This window comes from Alexandromys fortis, unplaced genomic scaffold, assembly GCF_014885135.2.
Source record: "Alexandromys fortis isolate MF-2015 unplaced genomic scaffold, M_Fortis_MF-2015_v1.1 scaffold_92, whole genome shotgun sequence".
Classification (NCBI taxonomy): Eukaryota; Metazoa; Chordata; class Mammalia; order Rodentia; family Cricetidae; genus Alexandromys; species Alexandromys fortis.
Window position 1 is genome coordinate 4,494,540 of NW_026067972.1, and position 19,882 is coordinate 4,514,421.

At 44.5% G+C, this 19,882-nt stretch overlaps 1 protein-coding gene across 1 annotated transcript; it reads right to left on the reverse strand.

Moving 5' to 3' along the window:
* Nucleotides 1–233: 233 nt before the first annotated feature.
* Nucleotides 234–15,293, reverse strand: Trmt10b (tRNA methyltransferase 10B). Its single transcript, XM_050155874.1, has 9 exons — nucleotides 15,076–15,293; nucleotides 10,997–11,209; nucleotides 10,343–10,451; nucleotides 8,220–8,344; nucleotides 6,323–6,475; nucleotides 4,641–4,719; nucleotides 3,822–3,889; nucleotides 1,871–1,994; nucleotides 234–707 (listed from the first exon to the last, which is right to left on the reverse strand). The coding sequence occupies exons 2-9, from the start codon at nucleotides 11,180–11,182 to the stop codon at nucleotides 550–552; spliced, it is 1,002 nt and encodes a 333-aa protein (XP_050011831.1). The 5' UTR covers nucleotides 11,183–11,209; nucleotides 15,076–15,293; the 3' UTR covers nucleotides 234–549.
* Between the last annotated feature and the right edge of the window lie 4,589 nt (nucleotides 15,294–19,882).

Here is a 19,882-nt window from a genome sequence, read left to right on the forward strand (position 1 = left end):
AATAACTACATGTTTGCTTTTTGACTAGATCTGGGGTGTATGTGTGTGCAAAGCTCTGGGTTTGTGTGAGGCTCAGAAGGCTAGGCAAAGCTATACAGACGAGAAGAGAGGAGCACTTGGTGACCATAATGAGGGAGAGCCACAGGAAAGAATGTCAGTCGGGCCTGCCCAGCTGAGACAGCAAAGCTGATGTGCGCAAGTGCCTGCTGGTGAAGAATCCTCACATACAGAGGTGATAGAAAAGTAATTTTATCCAAGTTCAGTAAAAAGCCCTGACAACATCTCTAAAAGGTAGACATTTCACAAAGAGCTCAATGTACAAAACATGAATTAACATCCAAAATGCCATGTATTTTGACAATTCATAAACTTTTTTTTAAAGCCATATATTATGTTTTATCAAGACATTTCCAGTGAGCACTGTAATTTCCAGGCACCGTAGGTGACACAAAACATAAACATGTGGTCCTAGCCATTAAAGGCTTTCAGAGACCCATGACAACACAAAGGCAGGTGTGTGTCACTGCCACCCTTTACCCTGTGCTTTGGTCAGGACACCTGTGGTGCTTCACTCACTCCATCTGGAATCTTACACTGCCCATCATCCACTGGATTCCGAAGAATGTAGCCTTTTCCTGGAGAAACTCCTTTCTTCAGTGCTTCAGGCCAGCTGTGAGTCTCAAAGTAAGTGGACAGGATATCAAACACTGTTGGAGGGAAACAGGAGGACAGACTAGTGAAGGACTAATGTGGAAAAGGATGTTGTGGAATGTTTCACCGGCCCAGTGTCCTCTTGAGTTAGGTGGTGGTAGAGGATGGGAAGAGAGAAGGCCCTGCCTGCGTACACACTGAGAGGAAAGGCTTGTGAAGAGATAACTTGGTGCAGGAGAATCGTCTGTATTCTGTCAATCATGTTTTAAATAAATGCTGATTGGCCAGGCAGTAAGTAAGGCAGGTCAACCAGACAGAAAGTAGAGGCGGGGCGATGAGAACAGGAGTATTCTGGGAAGAAGGAAGCCAATTCCTGCAGTCCAGCCCAGACCACCAAAGAAGCAACATGTGACCTACCCTGCTGTGAAAGGTACCAAGCCATGTGGCTAGCATAGATAAGCACAATGGATTAATATAAGCTACAAGAGTTAACAAGAAGCCTGAGCTAATGGGCCAATCAGTTTTATAACTTATGGAGATCTCTGTGTGCTTTTCTTTGCCGGCTATGGGGTACCAGGTGGGACAGAAACCCCAACAAGCCGGCCCTCCATGCTATAATAACTCTGCAACAGAGGAAGGCAGCACCATGGGAACACAAGCAAGGGGCTGATGTGGCCCGCAGTGGGAGGAAAGGCAGCCAAGAGGCCCCTAACTGAAGATATTGGCCAATGAAAGCAGACAGCAGGGCATTCTAGGCAAAGGATCCTTTCAGCCAGGAACAAAAAATGAGTAATGCCTCTCAGTGGCCAGATGCCTGCCAGCAAGTACAGGAGGGAGAGTCTAGGGACATGAGTCACAGGAGACTGAGTCAAGAGGCACTGCACTCAAAGCAAAGCAGCAAGCTGGGCGGTGGTGGTGCACACCTTTAATCCCAGCACACAGGAGGCAGAGGCAGGTGGATCTCTGTGAGTTCGAGGCCAGCCTGTTCTACAGAGCAAATTCCAGGACAGGCTCCAAAGCTACAAAAAAAAAAAAAAAAAAAAAAAAAGAAAGAAAGAAAGAAAGAAAGAAAAAAAAGAAAGGAAGGAAGGAGAAAGAAAGAAAGAAAGCAAAGCAGCAGTCTGAATACACAGAAAACATAGTGACCAGTCAAGAAAAAAGACTAGTAAATAGCCAGAAAAAAAAAAAAACATGTTGGGTTTGATGATGTGAGCAGTACCTTGATTGATGGCCAGTATTTCTGAATGGTAGTTTTTCTCATTCTGGCGCCTGACCATGTATTCCTGGATTGGCAAGCGGGCTGTCTTCACAGAGTGTTCTCGAGCTTTTTGGAATGTCACCTTCTGTAAATCAAATTTTCTTACTATAAAAATTATACATGAAGATGTTCATTGTAATGGACACCGCCAACATTGAGAATTCCTACACATTGCTACTTTTGTTGGCAGAAAGATAAGGGAGGACAATGTACTCAAATTACACACCCGAACAGTGCACCCCATTCGTGGCCGCCAGGAGGCCACCTGCCTGTTCTCAGGAGGATGTGACAAGGCAGAAGGTGTGATCCTTGCCTCTGCAATAGCTCTTCCCTATTCTCAACTGTTTCTTTTAAAATCTCAAATCTAAGAAATCTCAGAGACTCATTAAATTAATTCCCATTCCTGTCATCTTCATCTGCCAGCTAACATTATCAAATTTGCCTGAAAGTGAGCACAGATATCTAACAATTAGCATCTCACGGAGAGAGATGGTGGTCTCCGTTAATACACTACTTTTTCATTTCTGAAAATCTTGTAAGATTATTTAACACACAACCGTAATATTAAAGTCTCCCCTAAATCTTTCCCCTAGTCTATAATCCAGTCAAGGTGTCCATAGTGCACTTGACAGGTTTTCATGTAAGAGAGCTCAATCCACAGGCAGCTGGAAATGGCTTCACTTAATCCACTGCCTGAATCACTGACTACACTGGGAGCAACAAAACAATGACTTCCTAATTCCTATTAGCAGACTTCTGTAGGAGACCACTGTCCCTTTTTAGATTATTATTATTATGACACTAAGGAACACTTAGTTTTGTTTTGTTTTTTCAAGACAGGGTTTCTCTGTGTAGCTCTGGCTATCCTGGAACTTGCTCTGAAGACCAGGCTGGCCTTGAAGTCACAGAGATCTGCCTGCTTCTGCCTCCCGAGTTCTGGGATTAAATGCGTGTGTGTTTAACCATGCCTCTGCAGAACACTTAATTTCAAATACTTAGCTGTACTTAGTTTTAAAACCAAGTATCATCTGTGTTAAACAAGTGCTGCATATTTCTGTCTCACACAAAATACTTCTACATACATGATAAGCACATGTAAAACAAACCAACAAATATACCTAAGAAAAGTAAACCATGGCGCCTTGTGAGTTGAGGGGTCCAAGGTGGGACGGACATTTATTTCTCACTATGTTCCTTTCTGCAAATATAAACTATTATGTCTTTTTAATGTATGCTAATTAGTGAACAGAAGCAAAAAATTAATATTTGTATAATAGAAACAAAAATTAAAACTTCAGTAACAGTTTAATTATTCCAATGAAGCTCCAATTCAACAAAAGACACTTGAACAAGGGGCTGGACAGATGGCTCAGCGGTTAAGAGCATTTGCTGTTCTTAAAGAGGACCTGGGTTTGATTCCCAGTACCTATAGGTGACTAACAAGAATCTATAACTATAGTTCTAGGGGATCTGATGCCCTCTTCTGACCAGGCATGCACATGGTGACGACAGACATATGAGCAAAACATTCATATCCATAAAATAAAAAATAAATCTGAAGAAGAAGCCTGGACAGTTCTACTGATTTGAGATCCTGTGGGAATACGACTCCCACACCAGTAAGAAAGCCTAGAAGAAACCAACCATCTCTCCCAGAGAACCAAGTATGGAAAAGTGCTAAGCCAGGATCAGAGCCATACTGGCAGAAAGAAGAGAAGCAGCAAAATGGCTGTGTCTACATCACCAAGAACATCTACTCTGACTTCAGGTTCTGCTCCTGAAGGCCGGCCCGAGGAGAAGGGGCACCTCCAGGCAGGAGGGTGTTCTTGGAACAAGCTCTTCTTGTTTCCATGCAGGGAACAGGGCTAGGCCTTCTGGGTAAGATAACAACGGGGCTAAAATGTACACTTACCTTCTGAATGCTTTCATCTACAAGTCCACCAATGATGTAAACCGTGTTCTGATCAATGTCTTCAAGGGCTAATGAAAAAAATGAAGACCACTGAGATCAAATTTGTTTTATAATTTCTAAATCCAAAGAAAGCAAAAGGAAAGAAATATCACCAATGTTAATACAAAACAACAAAAGCTAATCCTCTGATGACAGAGCAGACAGCAGATGTGAAAATGCGTGTGTGTGTGTGCTCAAAGCGACACTGTTAAGAAGGAAGCAGGACCAGAACTGCAGAGAAACGTGAGGAAATATGAGAGGACCACAACCACCCTAATACTAGCAAGTGTGAAAACTATATCAGACAGGATATTCTGTGTGTGTGAGAGTGTGTAATGTATTTATATATATACCCATATATAGAGAATACTGGTTTTTTAAAATATTTATTTATTATGTATACAATATTCTGTCTGTGTGTATGTTTGAAGGCCAGAAGAGGGCACCAGACCTCATTACAGATGGTCGTGAGCCACCATGTGGTTGCCAGGAATTGAACTCAGGACCTTTGGAAGAACAGGCAATGCTTTTAACCACTGAGCCATCTCTCCAGCCCAAGAACACTGTTTTTAATACATATTTTAAATATATGTTATAAACACACACACACACACAGAGTCCAACTGGAGATGGGACTAACCTTGACAGCACTGGGTATCTGCCCATCCTCCCAGTTTCTCCTCCCCAGTTCTCTTGGATGGAGTGAGGACCAATGATGATGAGACAAAAAACAAGGAACAAAGTTGTCCATGAAGTCAGGTGGGCAGAGAAGGTACTTACCCCGTTCTGAGTCGGGAGTCAGGTACACAAGGCTTTCCAGAGGAAATAAACTAAAGCAGTCTTCTTCTGTCACATCTAGCTGGAACACAGAGATTAGTGCACAGGTGGGGTGGCGTTAGAACATCACGATGCACACTCACACAGTTCCTGGGCATCTAGTGCTTCTCAGGCACAGCTCCACTGTCCTGGGAGCTGCAGGTCTGAATGATTCTTGCAAAGTGCTTAGCTGAAACAAACAGACAAACACACAAGCACAGACACAAACCACGGAAATGAGACAGAAAGTGACCAGGGCTCCCAGAAGGTCGGGGAGCACACGCCAGTACTACAGGTTCCACACTAGGGAGGGCTTTCCAGTGAGAGGAATACTAGAGCCCGGTTTCTGGGAAGAGGGGAGGTCGACAAATGTGAAAGAAAATCAAAGCAAAGGAAATCACCTCAGACAGGCAAGGAACACAGGATACAGGAGAGACAGCTAGTGTGCAGCCCCACACAACACACCTCACACCTATAGCTTCTGGGGCTCCACCAGGGGAGGCTGCAATAACTTAGTCCAGGCTACACAGTGGCACGAAGGGGCATTTTTAGTGACATTCCTTAAGACAGATCTGGGTCTCACTTGCAGATCTGCTGCTCCCTTTATGAGCTCCTCAGCACAGAGATGGGAAGTCCTGTAGTTCTTCCTAAAAGACAACGTAAAGCCACACGGCTTCTAAAAACGGCATTTCCCTTCCTCTTAACAACCATGTTTCCTGCCTTTCCATGACTGTTTCCCAAAAACATTAGGAGGAAGTGGGTTAGTATGAACTAGACAGGGTGTAAAACACAGTCCTAGACACTGGGATATCAGTTTGCCAAGGCAGGGCAAGAACGAGAAAAATGCAATACAAGAACTAAGGCAAGAATCTGGGACTTTTTAGAGTGCAACAGTAAATACATCATTTCTATTCAGACACTGCACCGCCCTCAGCACCCATGGGACTGGTTCCAAGATGGTCCCACAGACACCAAAATCTAAGCATGCTCAAGTCTCTTATAAAAATGCCAGGGTTTACATTTAAGCTAGATGCTCCTGAAGACTTTACACCATCTCTAGACTATCTTAAAGCCCAGGACACAGAAACAGTTCTTACGCTGTACTTTTAGTTTCCTGGTTTTGGAGATGGGGGTCTCACAATGGCCTAGGACTCATTATGCAGTTCAGGCCAGCTTCAGATTTGACAGTCTTCTGTCTCAGTCTCTGAAGTGCTGGGTTACAGGCGTGAGCCACCACACCAAGCTATACTGTATTGTAGAGAATACATGACAATAAAAAGTTTGTATTCACTACAGATGCAATTTTTTCTAATTTGTTTTTTTAAACTATGGTTAAGCTGGGGGTAAGACAGCTCCGTGGGTAAAAGACACTAGCCATCAAGCCTGACTTGAGTCTTATCCCAGGACCCACATGGTGGAAAGAGAGAACAACTCTCATTGTCCTCCTACCTCTGTATTTATGCCACGGGATACACACATACACACACTAAATAAAAGAATAAGCAGATGCAATACAGATGCAGTTAAATGTGTGGATGTGAAAGTCACAGGTAGAGAGCAAGCTGCACATCACGGAATGAAAGAGTAAAGTCTTCCTACTAGGACAGGAGCACTTTCAGACAGTTCAGGGGTCAAAGGATTCTTACCAAGTATGCAGAAAATCCATCATTCATCCTCAGACACTCTTCATAGAGGGGACTGTCAGTTGAGAATCCAGTGAGGCAGATCCAAAAGGGCCTGCTGGCTTTTTTGTTTGAACCATACAACCTTCGGATCTGTGCAGCCAACCTGCTCAGTTCCTGTAAAGCGATGAGGACAACTCAGCAGAACAAGAGGGACAGCTCCTGCCAGCCTACTAGCTCTGGTCCGTAGCAGTCACCCAGTGCATGCTGCGCCGTAAGACCCACATGAACTAGCCTGGCCCCCTTTACTCCAGGAAATAGCACATGGAGAAGTGTTATACTCCATGACATCACACACACAGACCAAGGTTAAGACAACGGAGCTAGTCCGGAAATACTCCTGAGTGCAAAATCTAAGAGTTCCTCCTGCTGACTCTGCCATTGTATATTTAATGATATTTGGAAAGATTGCTTCTGCTTTTATCTAAAGTTTTTTATTATGTTCAGTATTTAAATTATTTTAAAAGGTTAGAGTAGCAACACTTTTGTGCTCCATCGGGTACATCTGGCACCATCGCCCTAACTTTAAGAGATGCCACAGTATGTTAAAATTTTAACTTTCCCCTGCAATCCTAGAAAGCTGTTTCATAATTTAGCTTGAATTGTGGTATACTGATTAAAAGGTGAAACAGGTGTTGGGTTTGATTTGATCTGCTCTCCCAGCTAATATAAAGGGAGACTGCCTTGTTCACGTTTTGTCTTCTTGTTCATGGCTGCTGCCACTGCCTCCACAGACCTGGGATTACAGGCATGCACCATCACACCCTGCCTCCTTGTTCACATTTTTCCCCTTTGTTTCGAAACAGGGCTTTTCTGTGTAACAGCTCTGGCTGTCCTGGAACTTGCTTTGTAGACCAGGCTGGCCTTGAACTCACTGAGATCCCTGCCTCTGCCTCCCAGGTGCTGGGATTAAAGGCGTGAGCCACCACCTTCCAGACTTTGCTGACTTTTTGGAAGGCTACAGTTAGAGGTCTGCTGAGAACCTTAGAGATGCAGTCCTCCTAGTTTCTCTGAGAAACATGTACCATTCGCACACATAAAGTGATGCCTGAAATAAGATTCACTATGGTGTAAGGCCTCAAATTCGGGACCAGTATTATGTGCAGGTTTGACTTCTGGCACAACTGAGACGACTCAAAAGCCAAATCCAAGCTCCCCTGAAGTCTGCCTTTCCGAATGAAACAAGTACCCCCAGCTAAAGAGCCTTTCTAATCGAGTGAATGAGGCACAGTTCCTGTTTATTCCTCTTTGCCCCAGAGCAGCCCGTGAAACCATCCAAACAGGTCAACCATATTGTCCACTGGGACATGGGGGACATCTCGCCCTTGATACTTCAAAGCCAGCCCATTGCTTTCTCTTCCCAAGTATAATCCCATGTGGCTTTGTGAAGCATGCCATATCCTCCTCCCTAGGCTGTGAGTCCACGAGACTAACACACTGCTGTCAATCTCATCTGTCCGGGACCATGTGGCAGGAGTTCAGCCTCATTAGAGGAAACAAAGAGAAATAACTAAAATATAAACACTGCAAAGACCTCCCACCAGGAGCCCTCCCCACAACAGCAGCCAAACTAGTATTTCTCTTCTAAGCAGAAGGACAAAGACTTAGTGTCTGGAGAACTGAACCGGCAAGGGTCCATCCAGAAAACATCAAGGCCAGAGTGGGAGACTCAAAGGAGAAGACAAACTGCAAAATAAACCAAAGAACACATGTTCCTTTCCAAAGTCACCGTGGAACTCGGTCACGGAGAATAGAAAACCAGACCCTTCTGGATTACTAGAGAGCCACAGAAGCCGGCGATGGTCATCCCGTCACAAAGACTGCTCCCTTCCATGCCTCCCTCAGGCTCTCAATAGTCTACCTTCTTTGACATGTGCTGGGTCATGCTCAAGTCAACACACAGTCTTGGTCCTGAGTGTTTGGCTTCCAAAAGTTTCTCTTTGGTTAATGCTTTCAAAAAACGTTTGCTGTGCTGGGGGCAGGTGCCTGCGACAGAAACACCAGAGAGGATTAAGAGTGGGCTAGCACAGGCACAATGATCAACAACGAATAAATGGGACCTCGTGAAACCGAGAAGCTTCTGCGTGGCAAAGGACACCATCTTTTGGACAAAGCAGCAGTTACAGAATGGGGAAAGATTTTTACCAACTCCACATCTGATAGAGAGCTAATATCCAAAGTATATGAAGAATTAAAAAAAAACTAGGTATCAAGAAACCAAATAACCCAATTAAGAAATGGGCTATAGATTTAAACAAAATACTCAAAAGAGGAAACTCAAATGACTGAGAAACAAATGTTCAACATCCTTAACATCAGAGAAATGCAAACTAAAGCTACTTGGAGATGTAACCATCAGAATGGCTGACATAAATAAACAGAACAAGTGACAGCTCGTGCTGGCGAGGACGTGGAGCAAAGGGAACACTCATCCATTGCTGGTGGGAGTGCGAACTTGTACAGTCACTATGGAAACCAGTGTGGTGGTTCCTTGGGAATATGAAAATCTACCCCAAGATCTAGCTATACCACTCAAGCAAAGAGTGCTTCATCCACAAAGACACTTGCTCAACCATGTTCATTGCTGCTTTGTTCATAATAGCTAGAAATGGAAACAACCTAGATGTCTCACAACAGAAGAATAGAAAAAGAAAATGTGATACATTTATACAATGGAGTATTACTCAGTAGCTAAAAAACTGACATCATAGCCAGGCAGTGGTGGCGCACGCCTTTAATTCCAGCACTCGGGAGGCAGAGGCAGGCAGATCTCTGGGAGTTCGAGGCCTGCCTGGTCTACAAGAGCTAGTTCCAGGACAGGCACCAAAGCTACAGAGAAACCCTGTCTCGAAAAACCAAAAAAAAAAAAAAAAAAACCCAAAAAAACAAAAACAAAAAAAACTGACATCATGAAATTTGCAGGTAAATGGATGGAACCAGAAAAAAAAATATCCTGAGCGAAGTATCCCAGACCCAGAAAGACAAATATGTTATACATTTGCTTATATGTGGATATTAGCTGTTAAGTCAATGATAACCAAGCTACAATCTATTGGACCACAAAGGCTGGGTATGGAGTAAGGGACTAGAAGGAGACAGATTTCCATAGGAAAGGAAAATAGAATAGATAGCTATGGATGGATGGACAGATGGATGGAGAAATGTAAACACCAAGACAGCAACAAACCCTTTGATATACAATGGTGTCCTCAATGCAAAATATGCTGGGGCAATGATGGCACAAAGCTTGTGGGAGTAACCGACCAATGTCTGAGTAAAGGCCCACTCCACAAGATGGCGCCCATACTGACACTGCTTGGATGGCCAAGAACCAGAAACTAGATAGCCCAGGGACCTAGGGGAAAACCGAGTACTAGTGAACTAAAACAAACAAATGAAAAATACAACAACCAAAAAAACCCCCACATAAACAAAAACCCTGAATACACAGCAATAAAATGACTCCTAATGACACTCTGCTGTACTCAGATCAGTGTCTTGCTCAGCCATCACCAGAGAGTCTTCCTCCTGCAGCAGACACCCACAGCCAGACAGCGCTGAGTAAGAGACCTTGGAGCACTCAGCCCTAAGGGGATGTCCCTATCAAATCTCTCCCCTCAGGACTCAGGAGTCCAGGGGAAGAGGAGGCTGGGAGAGCTAAGAGCCAGAGGGAAAGGAGGACTCTACCGAAACAAGGCCCTGTAAATCAGCATGAGGACAGCTCACATCAGTGAACTCACAGAGACTGAGACAGCTTGCACAAGGCCTGCATGGATCTGCACCAGTTCCTTTGAGCATGTATCTTCCAGTTTAGTGTTTTTATGGGATTCCTGAGTGGGCGTTTGACTATTGCGCCTTCTCTCGGGCTCCTTTCCTTCTGTTTGTTTTGCCTAACTACAATGTACTAGTTTTTGTTTTATCTTACTATAATTTATAATTTTACAATTTATAAGTTATAAATTATACGATCACAGTTATCATAACCTGGGTCTTCTGCACGCTTGACTTTTCTTCTTTCTTTTTCCTGCTTCCTTTTGCTCTTCTTCGAGGAGACTATCCTTTCCCAGTGTCTCTGTTTTCTCTGCACATTTTTCTTCCATTATCCAGAAAACAAAATTATTTGAGAACTCCGTAAGAATCAGAAAGGAGAATGGACATCAGTTACCTTTCTTCATTTATATATAAAGTTAGAGAGGAAAAAGTATTTTTGTCTTAAAAACAACCCTACTGGCTTGTGTTTATTTTTAATTTTATGATTTCTTTGCTATTTTATTTCCATTGGCGAATATTCACTATACACAGTGCTGAGTTATTATTATTGTATGCACTGCTTGGGATCTGACTCAGGGCCATGCAAGGCAACAGCCCCTGAACTGAATAATTACAATTAGAGAGAACATTACCTTACCCCAGCATCATAACAGTGACTCTTCCAGGTTAGAGAAAACTCCAGAGTTGGGAGTCCCTGACCCTTTTGGAGGCATATCAAAATTTCTTTTGAATTTCTATTTGCATTCTTAAGACTCAAATGAAAACGAAACCTTAATCAACCTTAGCAGGGGATGGAGTCAACACTTAGAATACACAAAATTCACTCTCAACTCCTTCCATCTGGTGATCAACCCTTGGCAAGCTCACCGAGCCCCATGCTGCTCTGTTTGCAGGGCGTGCCTCTTCCTCTAGGTGCTCGTATTCCACATCCATCTGCAGCAGCCGGAAGATCTCAGACAGTCCATCTTCACCTCCATCCTCTTGGGAACCGTCTGGCCCCTGCACCCCCAGTGACTCTGCTTTCTGAGCACTTTCTTCTAACTTACAGTCCATGCGCTCACGCCACTCACACAGCTAACCCTACAGCCAAACGAGAAATAGCGTTACTGTGTTAGTGGTGAGCAGTACTGGTCCAGACAGACTGAACTAAGGAAAGCATGCCGCTGAGTATTCCAGAGAGGTAATTCGGCAAACGGTCAGCAGTAAAGAGCCAAATATACTAATAATCTAAATCTCTAGCTCTATTTAAGAGTCCTCCTCCCTTCTTTCTGTGTTACTAAGGATAGAATCCAGAGCTTTGCATGTGCTAGACAAGCACTATACTACCGAGTTAGATCCCCAGTTCTCTTTTTACTTTTTATTTTGAGACAGGGTCTCACTGTGAAGCCTTAAATTCACTCTGTACTCCAAGCAGGCCTCAAAACAGTAATCCTCCAGTCTCAGGCTCCTGTGTAGCTAGAAGTTCAGGTCAAAACTACCAGGTGCAGGTTAAGTTTGAAATGTATTTATTTACTGAGTGTATCAGAAAGTTAACAGCATATACAAAATTAAATAAAATATAGAATTCTTCCAGAGAAATGAGGAAAACAACACATTCTGTAAGGATTCCAGAAGCACCGTTCTTTTCATGTATGGGAAGCAATGTTGACTATAAATCTTTTCAAACCAAAAACGTCTAAACCCGTGTGATGGCACTTCTCTTAGACGTTCATCCACGTCACTTTTGTTTTTTTTTTTTTGTTTGTTTGTTTTTTTTGTTTTCTGAGACAGGGTTTCTCTGTAACTTTTTGGAGCCTGTCCTAGAACTCGCTCTGCTCTGTGTACCAGGCTGGCCTTGAACTCACAGAGATCTACCTGCTTCTGCTTCCCTGAGTGCTGGGATTAGAGGTGTGCACCACCACCACCGCCTGGCCATAATCTTATTAAAATGAGCAAAAAAAGTCAAAAGAATTGTAAGGGGACCTATGGCTCAGGGGTTAAAAAGTTCTAGCCTCAGGAGTCGTATGAGCTGATTTGGCAGGAAGACCTGAGTTTAACCCCTGGAACTCATGTAGATGTGGAAGGGAGGAACTGACTCCACCAGGCTGTCCTCTACCTCCACACATGTGACGTGGCACACACACCAGCACATCTCACACACACACATACACACACACACCAACACATCTCACACACACACACACACCAACACATTATACACACACACACACACACCAACACATTATACACACACACATTATACACACACACACACCAACACATTACACACACATACACACACACCAACACATTATACACACATACACACACATGCACCAACACATTATACACACACACACACACACACACACACACACACATACATAAAGGCCCTGTTGGGGGAACGAATTGTTCTAATGTCTCTTTGGAAGTCTGGCTGAGAAGGAAAAAGAGATAGGAGAATTTTGAGGGGCTCTAGAATTTTCCACGGTTGCTGCTTAAAAAGCTCGAAAGCTGGGGTTAATACTTTCCCGCCAAACTGAATTCCTTTGAGAGACTTTGCAAACAAGGCTGAAGAGCAGTTCAGCAACTGAGTCACTGGCTGCTTTCACAGGGGACCTGGGTTTAGTTCCCACCAGCACCCACATACCGGTTCATAACCCTCTCTACCTACAGATCCAGGGATCCAATGCCATCTCTGGCCTCCAAAGAAATCAAAGTTCACAGACACACATGAAGGAAAAACAGTTGTACACATAAAATACAAATAAATAAATCCTAAACAACAAAGACCTTGCGATCAGCAATATTTGGCAATTATTGAACTTAACTACTTTCCTTTCTGTTTTTTGTTCCTTGCGCCTTCCTAAATTCTGTAGTCCCTGAAGATGCTTTTTATACAAGGGAATCCAATAAAGACAACATCAACCACTACCCTGAGTCTATATTGTATCTGCCTGCACACTCCTGAAGGCAGAGCCACCTTTCTTGAGCTCGCACCATTGGTGGACGGCATGAATCCTGGCACACAACGGGAATTCAGTAGGTGCTAAGAGAGGTTATCATCTAAGAGTCCTCAAAAGACAAAGGTGCAGCTGAGCATCAAAACACACACACCTGCTGCTGCTCTAAAGAGGCCCCGAGTACTATTAGCAGCACCCATATCAGGTGGCTCACTGCCTATAGCTGCTCTATAGGGGATCAGATATTCTTTTCTAGACTCCAATGGCAACTGCACCCACATACACTTGTGTGTGCATGTATGAACACACACACATACACACACAATTAAAAATAATCTTAAAAAACCACAAGGATCTGATGAACCTGAACAAGACATTATCTATGCCCAGATTTGGCATTTCACCCCTTAGTTTAAAAAATCTTTTCTCAAGGCAGAGAGCCTTTTCTCAAGCCTGTAACCCCAGCAGCTAGGCCGAGGCAGGGAGACTGTGAGTTCTAGGCCAATCTAGTCTATACAGTGATTATATCCCATCTCAAACTAAAAAACAAAAAACATAACAAAAAAAAACTTTCTGAGCCTTAGTCATTCAACAGAGCTGCTAAGTACTTGATACAACAATGGTATATCTGGGGAATTTGGCAATGACATTTATTCCACCTTTAAGAGGTTCCAATTTTCACTGCTTTGAGTTCAACTCAAACTGTTGTTTTCCTTTTTCCTACTCTACCATAAATCCTTCCAGGGAAAGAGCTCAAACATTTACCTCTGCACCCCAGAACTTGTACTAAGCAAGAGCAGCCTAGGAACTGGGCAGAGGTGGTTCAAGCCTCTAATCCCAGCACTTGGGAGGCAGAGACTGGTGAATCTCTCTGAGTTTGAGGTCAGGCTGGTCCACAGAGCGAGTCCCAGGACAGCAAAGGTTGAAAGTCACGGAATGGAGTGCTTGCCTGTCATGCAAAAAGCCCCGGATCCAATCCCTGGTACTGCTAACCAGCAGGGACAGCTCAGGTGACACTAGCCCTCGGAGGGTAGAAAACGAGAGGATCAGAAGTTCAAGGTCATCCTTGGCAATGCGTAAAGTCTGAGGTTAGTTTAGAGTACCCGAGACCCTGTCTCAAAATAAGCAAATAAATCCATGAACTATATATTCACAAATAGATAGCAGCAGATAGATAGATAAGTATCTAAATGTTTGAAAATTATACCGCCCTTCTGCCTAGAATCTGCAGCATTTTCCAGTTCACTTACAGTAGTCCAGTACCTACACAGATCATTGCAGGCTATCCCTTCCATCAATTTTCCTTCTCCTAAAAGGATCCATTTATTTATTTGATTTTTATTTGATTGATAGGGTCTCACTAAGAAGCCCAGGCTGGCCTCCAACTCACAGATCCGCCTTGCCTCTCTCTGCCTTTCAAGTGCTGGGGTTAAAGGCCTAAAATTTTATTTTATTTTTAAAAATCACGTATCTATGTGCACGTGAGTACAGACGCCCACAGAAGTGTGAGGCATCAGATGCCCTGGAGCTGAAGTTTACTGGCAATCATGATATGGATGCTGAGAACCAAACTCGGACCCTCTGCGAGAGCCATCTTTCCTGCTAGCTCCAACGCCATCAATTTTCTTTAGCTCTCTCTGGTCTACCTATTCCCCAAACAGACTAAATATCCCGATGTCCCTACAAAACTGTTCTCTCTGCCCACGATGCTCTTTCCTTAATCTCACACGTCCTCAGCTCACGCATATTTTCACTATCCAACACTACCCACTTATTTTTTTGTCCGATTTTCTCACACCCTTACAAGTAAATGTTTACTCAGGCACTCAATAAATACTTTTTGCATTAAATTCGCCATCCCCGCCTCAGACCTTTCATAGCCCAAATGCCACCGGATGCGCCCAAACGCTGTGTCCAATCATCCTCAGCGTGCACAGGTCTCCCATTTTCTTATTCTGGGTAGTGGGTCCCCAAAGCTAAGCCCTTCAGCACTAGAACACCTACCTGGACTACAGGCCGCAGGGAACGCGGGTCCCGCTGGCCCGTAGGCTGCGAATGAGGGGAGGCAAGACCCAGGAACCCCAGGACTGTGGGTGCCGCGGCTTCAGGGTGGGACCCAATAGTCTCTAGCCAACCTTCAAAACCGGTGCCGTCTCCCCGCCCTTGCCACCCGCGTACCTGACGACCACACTTTGCTTAGTGTGGACCAAAAACAATTGGCCCCGCCCCCGAACTACTTCCGGATCCTGTTCAGTTTCGAGTGGCATTCTGGGAGTTATAGTTTTCAATCCGGCAACTCTATAGAGGATGCCAGTAGGCTAGCTGGGCATCTGTATTATGGGCACCCGTAAATTAGTTGAGGGTGGCAATTTCAGCTCCTCGCAGACCTTATGCAGCTCAAACAAGTGACCAGTCGCTTTCTGGCTAGCTGGACACTGCAAAACTGGGCCGAACCAAGCTTTAAACCACCTGCCTTGTCTTCTGTCAGTATGGGGCCCTTATGGTTTCCTGAATTTCCCCTCAACCAAAAAGGCCCATGAGCTAACACAGCGCCTTCCCGAGTACACAGCTCCCTCTGCCACCAGACTGTCCAAGTTCAAAACCCAAACAAGATTTAATAGACAAGAGTCTAGTGGCAGCTACATCCCTGGGTATCTCCTTTCACGTATCAAGCCAGAGATTGGCGAAACGACCTTTCCTTGTCTTTTTAAAGATTTATTTTTGCTTATGTGTTTGGGTGCTTTGCCTGCATATGTACGTGGTCCTCTTGACTGCCTGGTACTTGGGAACGTCAGAACTGGAGTTACAGAGAGTTATGAGCAGCCAAGTGGGTGAGAGAAGCAAGGTCCTCTGCAAGAGCAGCCAATGCTTTTAACTGCTGAGCCATCTCTCCAGCCCCGACACCTAGCCCCGAGTTAAGACAATCTGCTACTTTCGGATTAACTCATGCAGTCCTAGGAGTTACAGTTTTAGAGAGACCATACAACAGATGAGCCTGAATTTTCTCTCCCTCTCATGAACCCAAAGCCTGGTTGTGTTCCTTCTTCGTGCACTATTTTCTTTGCACAACTCTTCCCAATCCATACTTCAATTAAAAACAAAACAAACAACAAAAACGAAACCAGGGTCATATCATGTAACCCAAATTGACCTCAAATCCACTATCCTCCTGCCTCAGGCTTACAAGCGCTGGATTCTAGTTGTGATCCACTATGCCTAGTGCTTTTTTTTTTTTTTTTTAAGATTTATTTAAATAAATTTGTATGTGTTCTGCCTGCATGTATCCCTGAAGGCCAGAAGAGGGCACCAGATCTCACTACAGACGGTTGTGAGCCACCGTGTGCTTGCTGGGAGTTGGATTCCTGACCTCAGGAAGAGCTGCCAGTGCTCTTAAACTCTGTGCCGTCCATCTCTCCAGCCTTTCTCCTATATAACCCATCTCTACCAAATCTTCTTTGTTCCCTGTTGATTCTGGCTTCCTACTCGCTGCAGGCATGCTTTGGCGCAGCTTGAAAGGTGGGTCAAGCCGCCTTCCATGCTTTTAGAGCTGAGCTCACAACCATGGGTCCCTCTGCCTCATAGTCAGCCATACCGCACGTCTCTCCGTCCTCATGTTTTGGTGTCACCTCACTTTTCCCACTTTTCCTTCTGCCTTTACACCTAGAGCTGCCACTGCTGCTTCAGAGACGCCTCTGCCGTTTTCAGTGGCACCTGGTCCCCGACGCCTTGCACCACCTGATCCTGTCGCTTACCAATTCTATCTACTCTGGTCTCCCAAGGCTTTAAACACACCAATGGCATTTGAACACTCTAGTCCCCCTCCCACCCCCCCTTTTTTTTTTTTCCACAGCTGGGTTTTAAAGATGATCATTAAAAGTTTTGTTTTTACTTATGTGACTGTGTGCCTGTTATTCTGTGTGCCATGCAAGTGCTCATGGAGGTCAGAAGAGGGTGACCAATCCCCAAGAACTGATTGTTGTGAGCTACCTGATGTGGATGCTGGGAATGGAATCCTGCTCCTCTGCAAGAACAGCAAGTGCTCTTAACCCCTGAGTCATCTCTCCAGTCCCTGGTTCTTGCTCGCTAAGCCTCCACTTAAGCTATCTCCATTCAGAACAGCCTTCTGGTCACATTGGGTAAGACTGGCTCATCTGATCTGTTCTGCCACCTTTTTAAAAGTCTCCTCCAGCCGAGGTGGTGGCACACGCCTTTAATCCCAGCACTCGGGAGGCAGAGGCAGGCGGATCTCTGTGAGTTCGAGGCCAGCCTAGTCTACAAGAGCTAGTTCCAGGACAGGAACCAAAAGCTATGGAGAAACCCTGTCTCAAAAAATCCAAAAAATAAAAATAAAAGTCTCCTCCATATCAGCAATTTTGTCTTTCCTGCTAATTAGAAGTTCCTTGAGAGCCAGGTGTGGTGGCGCTCGCCTTTAATCTCAGCACTTGGGAAGCAGAGACAGGTGGATCTCTAAAGTTTGAGGCCAGTCTGGTCTACATATCTACATAGTGAATTCCAGGACAGCCAAAGCTACATATTGAAACCAAAACAATGATAATAAATAAAATGAAAAAAAAAGAGAGGAGCCCATATTCACTGTGCTCATGAGTGTTTTACGTGATATCCCTGCATAGTAGATTCTGACTAACAGAATTATTTTTTCTTTCTTGACATCTAAACCCTACAGAAACTCCCGGCCCGACACATGGTACTCAACAAATTCCTGCTGACACCCCAGTCCTAATTAGTATTACTCTTACAGAGAGGCTTCCCTGACGACTCCTGTCTCCAAGGATACCTTTCCCTTACATGTCTCACGTGCCTTCTCTTCGGTGACCCGGAGCCTTTTCCGTTCTCCAGCTCTAGGAGTCATCCAACCATCAAGAACTCTTAAAATCCGGCTCTCGCCTCGCCTGCCTCCTGTATGGAGTGTATCAAAGACAGTGCCAGAGAGAATGCCTTCCCTGAGCTGTGGCTTCTCAATGAGCACCCAGAGCTTCCCATCACTTCTGGACCTTACTCTTCCTCATGGGATGCGCAGGGGAAAAGAAGAGCAACCAAAGAAAGGTGGAGACACGGATGCCTCAGCTGTAGGCTTGATCTTCCTCCTTTCTGTATCTGTTTCTCACGGAACTGTTAAACACGTGTAACAATGTAGAATGTCATATTTTAAAGGGTATTCAAACTTTCCACATAAAGCTTCTGGCATAGTGTAGGTTCTAGCTAATTGGACTCAGGTATGGTTCAGGTCAGTCAGGATCCAGTCCCAGGTGAACTCACTGGTGAGCATGCAGATCCTGTCCACAGAAACAACCTATTCTGATCTTCTTAGCAAAGGTTCCGATGTTTCACACCATGCAACTTGGTTTCTAGCCTGGTGCCCTGTTACTTTCAGTCATGAAATCACTTCAAAGTTGTATTCAAGAATTTAAAGTTTAGCTGGGTAGTGGTGGCACAACGCCTTTAATCCCAGAACTTGGGAGGCAGAGGCAGGTGGATATCTGTGAGTTCGAGGCCAGCCTGGTCTACAAGAGCTAGTTCCAGGACAGGCACCAAAAACTACAGAGAAACCCTGTCTCGAAAAACAAAACAAACAAAAAGTTTAAAGCACTATTCTAAGGAAACGAATCCTCTCCCCTACACACGCTGATTAACTACTTACAGGTGACCGACTCATCCCTCATCCTGCTTCTGCTGGGCAAAGCCAGGAATTAGGTGCCTAATAGGGGCAGAGGATTGACCTCACAGCGTGTCAGTAACAGGAGGGAACGAGGACCTCCTTGATGACCTCCGAAGGACCAGCATGAGCCACCAAACCACATTTGACCAGACAAGAAAAGCCAGATCAAAAGTTGTCCCAAAGAAATCTTGAAATGGGTTTGTCTGGGTTGGGTTGTTTGTGTGTGTGTGGGGAGAGGTGTTGAGTGAGTTAGGGGTACAACTTTCAGACTAAGAGAAACACGGACCACTCTGTTAGCAATACTTACATTCTACTATATTGCTTCCTGGATTTCTGCCCTATCAAGGGGACAATATGAGCCTTCTCATGTACAGGAGAGAAAACCCAAAAACAGAGTTTGAGCAGCTTGTCCATGTCCATGTAAGATTACCATGTCCATACCATTACCTTGGCTAACAGAGGCCAGGGAGAAAAGTACTGACTATATTTCTTCTGCCCTAATATTAGTCCAATAATGACAACTTTGATTCCTGAATTTAATGTTTGCCTTATAATATTAAAAACAAAAACAGGACGCAAGAGTAAGGGGTACAGTTTCAGAAAAAGCAGAGACTGCCCCTGCACGTGGGTGACAGAGCAGCTAGGGAATTTACTGCCAGCTGGTGGCAATCTATGCTTGCAGCAGAGAGGCAAGCAAGAAAAACTATTGGGTCTCTGGTCCAGGTGCTATAACTCCAGATTTGGAGGGTTGAATCTACCAATAACACACGTATCCACCTGTCTGCGGAGGTTAGTGCCACAATGAAGTAACAGGGGAATCAAGACTATTTTTTTTGCAATTCCTGAGTTCTTGGGACAAAATCTGAGACTTCTTTTTGCCTGATACCTGCACATTCTGATCAGGGAGGAAAAGGCTTGTGTCATACAGCTTGCTGTTTCTCAGGTTCCTAGTACAGGCCTGGTGCAAAGGAAGCAAATGTCTGTTGAATGGATATGAGTGAACGTTTTCTGTTTGGTTTTGAGACAGGGTTTCTCTGTGTATATCCCTGGCTGTCCTGGAATTCACTCTGTAGACCAGGGTGGTCTCAAACTCACAGAGATCCACCTGGCTCTACCTTCCGAGTGCTGGGCTTC

Excerpts from the sequence above, each read along its gene's own strand:
- Trmt10b (XM_050155874.1), bottom strand. The coding sequence starts at position 11,182 with ATGGACTGTAAGTTAGAAGAAAGTGCTCAGAAAGCAGAGTCACTGGGG. Across the intron at positions 10,452-10,996 it reads ACAGAGCAGCATGGGGCTCG|AAAAATGTGCAGAGAAAACA; the intron begins GTGAGCTTGCCA and ends GGATAATGGAAG. Across the intron at positions 6,476-8,219 it reads CCCAGCACATGTCAAAGAAG|GAACTGAGCAGGTTGGCTGC; the intron begins GTAGACTATTGA and ends ATCGCTTTACAG.